This window comes from Geospiza fortis, unplaced genomic scaffold (assembly GCF_000277835.1).
Source record: "Geospiza fortis unplaced genomic scaffold, GeoFor_1.0 scaffold84, whole genome shotgun sequence".
NCBI lineage: Eukaryota > Metazoa > Chordata > Aves > Passeriformes > Thraupidae > Geospiza > Geospiza fortis.
In genome coordinates this window covers 3,364,388-3,372,000 of record NW_005054363.1, presented here as the reverse complement: position 1 = coordinate 3,372,000, position 7,613 = coordinate 3,364,388, and the positions used below count along the sequence as shown (strand labels likewise).

At 37.8% G+C, this 7,613-nt stretch overlaps 1 protein-coding gene across 1 annotated transcript in view; it reads left to right on the top strand.

The window, feature by feature from the left end:
- Positions 1–7,354, top strand: part of NALCN (sodium leak channel, non-selective) — a 217,477-nt gene extending 210,123 nt beyond the window's left edge. Inside the window, exons 39-43 of the mRNA XM_005424146.3 lie at positions 1–128; positions 777–927; positions 2,569–2,718; positions 3,387–3,504; positions 5,177–7,354. Of these exons, the coding sequence (XP_005424203.1) occupies positions 1–128; positions 777–927; positions 2,569–2,718; positions 3,387–3,504; positions 5,177–5,370 (741 nt within the window). The 3' untranslated portion in view covers positions 5,371–7,354. The remainder of the gene's footprint in view (positions 129–776; positions 928–2,568; positions 2,719–3,386; positions 3,505–5,176) is intronic.
- The last annotated feature ends 259 nt before the right edge of the window (positions 7,355–7,613 follow it).

Here is a 7,613-nt window from a genome sequence, read left to right as displayed (position 1 = left end):
CTGCTGAGGCTTCTGCGAGGCAGGCTGGAGGTGGATCTCGACAAGGACAAGCTGCTGTTCAAGCACATGTGCTATGAAATGGAGCGGCTCCACAACGGTGGCGATGTCACTTTTCATGACGTGCTCAGGTACACTGAGATTTTCTCCACATTTTTAGAACAGATATAACAGCCTGTGTTTCTTTCCAGTCTATCAGGTAGCTCTTAGGCTCGGGAGAAGGCAAGACTGGTAGCCAGAGGCACTTTAATTTTAAATGTTCTACAAAAACTAGATTTCCGTTTTTATCCCTACAAAAATATTAGTGATGGCAAACACAGGTCCTAGGGAATCAGCTCTAAGTAATTTTAACATTTTCATTGCAGGAAGTTTGTCACAAACTGCAGGCACATGCTCCTCTTGTATCCCAACTAATGAAATGTACCTTCAAGTGAAGCAACATGACAGTGAGCCTGACTAGAAATAAAATAGACATGGGAACATTATCCAAGCGTAAGCGCTTTGGGGGGAAAAAGCTCAAACCACCACAAATGCCCTAATTGCTTACAGTTCAGCAGTTCACCTACTGGAGTGCTGGATGTTGGCAATAAGGTCTTTGTTTTGAGCACAGTAAGTCTCTTCTAGAATCATCTCAGCAATTTTTTTAGCTTCAAATGTGAATTTTCTGTGCACACCTGAATTATGTATTTTCACACTAAGGTCTTAAGTATGAGCTTTGATTCTCTAAAAAAATGCAAAGACACCAGAATTTTGAAATAAATGAATTGTTTTTCTTCCAGCATGCTTTCATATAGGTCTGTTGATATCAGAAAAAGTCTTCAACTGGAAGAGCTGCTTGCCAGGGAGCAACTGGAATATACCATAGAAGAGGAGGTGGCCAAACAGACCATCCGAATGTGGCTGAAAAAGTGCTTAAAGCGAATCAGAGCAGTAAGTCAAGTTAAATCAGTATCTAAATGGCTGCATCAATTGAGCCGCTCAACAATGGTGGAATCTGTGTCCCTATGCTTCATTTACTTTGGAGTCATGATAATACTTATTTGAAGTATGTAGCAGTTGCTAACTGAGCAAAAAAAAGTTTGTTACAGCTCTACAAAAATAGAGCTGTTTGTTGCAGCTCTACGGTGCTACAAAAATAAGCATGTTTTGAAGGCAAAAACTGTCTTCCTGCCCAAACTTTATCTGTCTTTTCAGTACAACAGGAAGGTGCATATGCAGAGACCAAAGTCAAAGGAATAAAGAAAAAAAAAATTAATTAGATGGAACTTTATAGGCCTAATCCTTCCTCACATAATGTAATTGTATAATTTCCTTGCCTCTGCTATCAGATGAGAAACCTGTTGATGATTCTCCAGATGGAGCCTGTATTAAGATAAATCATTTGAGTGAGCCATTACAGTTACTGTGTGTGCAAATGAGCAGAGTGTCTACATGGAAAGCAGGTGTATGGACCAAGTCACAACCTGGTTGCATTGATGACCAATTTTTCAGTTAGTATGAGTCTGACGCCAGGTTTTGACACATCTATTTTTTGTTTTTATAAAAAATTACTTCTTGTGATAGAAGATTTTATAGTAAGATCCATAGTGATCTTTCATCATGACATCTGTCTTCTGTTTGTAAATTTATACAAACACTTAGCTGGATATTTTGAATATGATGTACATTCCAGCTGAAACATCAGTGTTCAGTGATACATAGTTTCATTTTGATTTCATCTCTGTGATAATAATGGAAGTAAATTTAATCTCAGCTCTCAGTTCTGCATTTGTTCAACTCTGTTGTTCATTTCATTATGATATTGAACTACACTATGATAAAGTAAATATGCTATTCATTTCACTCTAATAATATGGTTCAGATCATTTCACATTCTATGAACCTTTTATAAACTGAATGTAATTATGGAAGTTAAGATATATTTTGAAATTCTCTTGTTATTCTCTAAGTCTCCCTAGAGGGATCATATGAAAACTACCCAGGAAAGTGAAACCCTTCCTAAGTGCTGTTTATTTTAATTTAAAAGAAAATTAGATTGTAAAATTGTAATGGTAGTAGGTTTGTTTTTCTATTTGTACTATAAATCTATACTTAGTCCCAAGGTTTTCACTACTATTTTATCCAGTTTTATTGACAGCCCGCTCCAAAGTCCATGAAAGAAATCAGAATTTTTTCATTGCCTTCATGTAATTCCCTATGAATCTATGTAATTCCCTGTGAATCTCTATCAATTTCCTGGTTTCTTTTTCTTTGCAAGAACTTCTAAATGATAAATTCAAAACTTTGTATGTGTTTAGACTCCAGGTTTAAACCAACAATTGAGCAATGTGCCTTCCACTTAATGTAGCTCATAAACTTCATCCTCTATTCCCTAAAGGTTAGAAGTATGCTAGAATTCACTTTATTTAAATAGCAACATCTAATACATGGATCTTTGTTGATGCACTTGGAATCCACAGCTGGTGCTCACTGTTTGGTTAAATATTTGGAATACTTTTTTTTAAAAATCAAACACATTGGTGTGACAGAGCAATGAGAACATTTTCTTCATCACATACTGTACCTTGATAGAAACAGCAGCAGTCGTGCAGCATTATCCACAGCCTGCGAGAGAGCCAACAGCAGGAGCTGAGCCGGTTTCTGAATCCTCCCAGCATTGAGACAACACAGCCAAGTGAAGATATGAATGCTCTTAATCAAGATAACAGTGCACAGCCAGAGGTATGTTCTCCAGAAAACTATCAGCTATTCATAACAAATTCAGAAAACTTCCATGTTTCTTATTTGTTCTTCTTTAAACATCATTTTAACTTAAAAAAAAAAATTTAAAAATAATACCTGGTTTTGCTTCAGTCTTTGTCATCAGATGCAAAGGCAAGATGCTCTGAGGCAGAAATTCCCCAACAAATTTAGCTGTCTTGCTATCACCATAAAGGGCAAACTCAGTTGTACAACTCTGTCAGCCCCAGCTTTCAGCTCTTGCATGAGCTGTGTACAGGCTTGGGGAAGTGAAGCTTTCCAGTTCAGGCTTTCTGAAGTGGTGCTTATACTGAGAGAGAGAGCACTGGGCATGCTGGGACCTCTGAGCAGAATAGGAAATATAGAAGGTACAACATTAGGGCTTTCCACAATGATTGTAGTAGGCTGAGAATAATTTCATATCCTTCATTAGGACAAATGGCATTGAGAGCCCACAAAAGCAGACCTTTCTGCTTTTGTCTGTTAGTACTAGTTTTCTGAGATATTAAAGGGCAGAAAGCATGCTGCCCTAACCAATGGCAATATGTTTTGTTTGTATTCATGGATAAAGCTTGAAACAGAATAGAAAGGTGTCCCTTCCTAGGGTTACCTAGGGGAGCTATGAGTGAGATCCTTTTTTCTCTGTCCAGACAAGTAGCCAGCAGCAGCTCCTTAGCCCGACACTTTCTGACAGAGGTGGCTATAGACAAGACACTGGAGATGCTGGGAAACCTCAGCGGAAATTTGGACAATGGCGCTTGCCATCAGGTAAGTGAGAAAGGTTTATCAGTAAAGTCCCCACATGCAAAATTGCTGTTGTGCAATAACAAGGCCAAGAAAGGCTTCATGATTCACAATTCTCCCTCTTGGCTGCTGCTTGCACCCACATCAGGGATTTCCTGTCCTCGTGCCTGTTGGAATAAAGCAGTTTCTTCCTTTCTTCACAATTCACAAAGTTTAGAGGATGGGCTCAAGCATTGCCCTGTGCAAGTGGTTATATTTTTTACTTTTTCATACATTTGCTCAGGACCTTTTACATCAGTCAGTCCTATTCTGAATCAGAGTGCTGCCCTCAAAGGCTGCCACTGTTCAGACCCTAATCATATCTAAGTGGAAGCAGGAGGGACAGTAATGCTGTTCTGTTGACTACCCTTGACCCTATTTTTGTTGCCAGTGTACTTGTTCAAGAAACAGGATAGTTTAATAGAAAGCTTTCAATCCATGATTGTGGTGGTGTTTGCAGGGGTCTTAGGATGAGGAAAGAGACGAGGATCTGACTCCATGTTTCAGAAGGCTTGATTTATTATTTTATGATATATATTATATTAAAACTATACTAAAATAATGGAAGAAGGGATTTAATCAGAAGGCTAGCTAAGAATAGAAAAGGAATGAATAACAAAAGCTTGTGTCTCAGAGAGTCTGAGCCAGCTGACTGTGATTGGCCATTAATTAGGAACAACCACATGAGACCAATCACAGATCCACCGGTTACTTTCCACAGCAGCAGATAAGAATTGTTTACATTTTGTTCCTGAGGCCTCTCAGCTTCTCAGGAGAAAAAATCCTAAGAAAAGGCTTTTTCAGAAAATGTGTCTGTGACACATGATTTCCATTTAAATATCACTGACCAACAAAGATCAACATTTTGTTGGAAAAGAGAGAAAGAGTGAGAGGAAGCATGCTAAGGAGGAGTCATAGTCATGTAGTCAACTCTGCAGGTTTTTCAAGTGAGAAATCTTGAAAGAATGAGTAGCCCAGGGTTTCCTTTCTTAGCACTGATCTTGTCTGTGTCAGTTTTGAACATTCCTCAGTGGATGGTCCTAAAAAAGAGGATCATTTCCACTCACAATACAGCTGTATTATAAGTAGTCTGCCTCCAGTACAGCAAAGACAGGTATTTCAGATCATGAATAGCATAATCAAGATCAGTTGTGGGGCTTATATACTTAGATATGTGGTTTAGTGCCATACCAGCAATTTGTACCTGTTTCAACCCCTAGGCCATTGTAAAGTATCACTTTCTAGATGTAGCTGCCAATCCTAAAAGCACGTCTCCACCCCACCCCCTCTTCCTCACATTTACTACTTTCACTGTTTTGCCAGCAGGTTAGCTCATGTAAGTACTGCCTAAATCATTTAGGTTGCAATTCTGTGGATAAGAAGAGATCTTTTGCATCAGGTATCCCAGCAGAAGGAAATGAGGCTCTGCTCAGTTAAACTGCTCTGCCAGCAGATTAGTGGGAGCAGTGTGAACATCTGGAGCTGGGAAAACAAACAAACAAACAAATTAGAACAAAGCCCTACCCTTTCCAAACTAAATCAGTTTAAAGGTGCCCTAGTCTAGCTAGTTCTCTATACCTGAATTCTAAGCAAAAATGTTCAAGAAGCAGATCTACTCTAATACAGAACTTTCTGAACTTTCTGTTTAATTTCCTAGCCCCCAAACCAATAAGCCATTCAGTGTCTTCAGTCAACCTCCGTTTTGGTGGACGTGCAACTATGAAATCTGTTGCATGCAAAATGAATCCCATGTCTGATGCTGCTTCCTGTGGATCAGAAGTCAAGAAATGGTGGACAAGACAATTAACTGTGGAGAGTGATGAGAGTGGAGAGGACCTTCTTGATATCTGAGAAGCATTTAAGTCATTTCAGTCACAATCTAATTTTCTATGCTTAAAGATGCTGTGATGTATGATTTCTTTAAAATCAATGTCATAAATTTTCTCTTACGTGTATCCTCCTCCCACATGAAGTGTAGCACACACTTCTGTGTTAGAATTGACTTCCGTAGGTACTAACTGTACTCTAAGAAACTTGTATACTATAGCAGTACTAACAAAGCCAGAAAGACTATAATGCCCTTAGCAGACAGAGCATTGAAAGGTGTCATGTGTTCTGTAAAATCATAGTGAAAATTTGATATACACACTTCTGTGTTTTTCTTCAACCTTTACCATACAGGGGTAATGTATTTCTTCTCATTGTGTTTTCCTTACTTAGTAATATTTCTTTAGAAAAATTTTATTATTCACAAATGACCTGAAGAGGTCAGCACTGACTTCATGTTCAAGGGAAGTATTTTTACTAAGTACAGATACTGAATCACAATTCTAAGCTTTCACTGGACCTTTTTTAAAATATGCAAGATACGGGATTACTTATTTTAAAATTAGAAGGTGAAGAATCGGCTTTTAAAATGTAAATATCTTTGAGGTTTGGTTAATTATGCAAAGAGCTTGATTTTCATAGAGAAAATAGGGTGGGGGAAAGGAAAAAAATACATGAAAAACTGTGCATTTAAGCATCCAGCAGAAGATTTTCACATGAAAAACATGTGTTTATGCTTCATTTTCAGCATATACTGGTTACATATATGTGTAGTGTCATTATTCTTCTTTTAATTGGGTCCCATTTTTCTTGTGTACTCCTAAGATTTTCTTATTGTCTGTGATAAAAATTAGCATGTTGGGGATTCTAATTACAAAGTAGTATTGTATGTCTTTAAAAATTCAGTTTTGACTGCATAGGTAGAATTTTACTTACCCATGTTACTGCTCATGCTACAGGCCTGCAGAGGTGAGGCATGGCACTGTGCTGTGGCTGAGTAGCTTTGTCCCTTTTATCCCAGCACATCATGTTTGACATGTTGGCCTTCACTTGTTTTACGAGGCACCAGTAGCGCTACATTGTCACCAGTGAAAAGCAGCCATTGCTTTCATAAAAGCTTTTCCAGTGAAAGGCCAATGCTATATGGATATGGAGGTGGAGAAGGAGAGCCACAAAACACAACCATGTTTGCTAGTTCCCAAATCTAAGGCTGTCAAAAAATGTGGGGTAAAATTGTGCCCTTCCCTCAGGGAAGAACTAAGAGGTTGCAGATTTTGTTGCTTGGGCCCTGACTAGGTTTTATAGCAGAGCTGGGACCTTTCTGTTACCATTGTTTCCTATGGAAATGATAGTTTGCTCTAACATGGCCTGATGTGAGATCTTGTAAGAGGCTCACGGTTTATTTACATCACCACTTCAAAAATATATCCTTTCAAAAGCAGACAAAAGCCAGTGTTTTGCAATTTTTTCTGGCCAAGATATTAATCTAAAATGGCCAGAATACAACAGTGAAAACACACAGATGCCTTCACCAAAAATGCAAAATTAGTTTTGACTATGAAATACAGCTTTCTTGGCATCTGTCAATGTTTTTTCCCATTGTATGGTTGAACATTGTTTAGATTTTTTTTCTAAAATAATGATATTGAACTTATCTGTATTTTGTGGGGGGTTTATGTGTTTTGGGGTATATTTAAGTTTAAATCTAGTCAACTGTAACTCTATAGTAAAAGAATATGTGCATTCTCTTGTTTACTAGATCATGAACCAACAAAACTTCATATGCAAATCCATTACTCTGTTCTGTTTTGTGCTTGTTTAAGTTGAGCTTTTGTATCTATAACAAAAAGACAAATATTGGATTTATAAAAGAGAGTATCTTTGACAGTTCAATGATACATTGAACTGCAGATCATTCTTGCTGCAAGCCTTCTTTTTAAAAAATCTGGCAAACATTTTTTCCTTGCCTTACAGTACACTGTCAATAAAAGTGAGTTGCTTTAAGCAATATTCCTCCCTCTGGTTTTCATTGTAAACTGCATTGGCTGTATGTGGCTCATCCATGATAATGCTGCATAGTAACAATCTCTGTGATTTGTACAGGATTATGTAGAGGTGCTTTCAAACTCTTGCAATTGATGGTCTTTGGTTTTTTTACTCCAGCAATTGACCTCATCAGTACTGCCACAAGGGGTCTCAGTCAAAAGATGGCACTAAATAGGACTGTTCATTATTTGTTTTTATTTAACCTACTTTTTCTTTGCTTC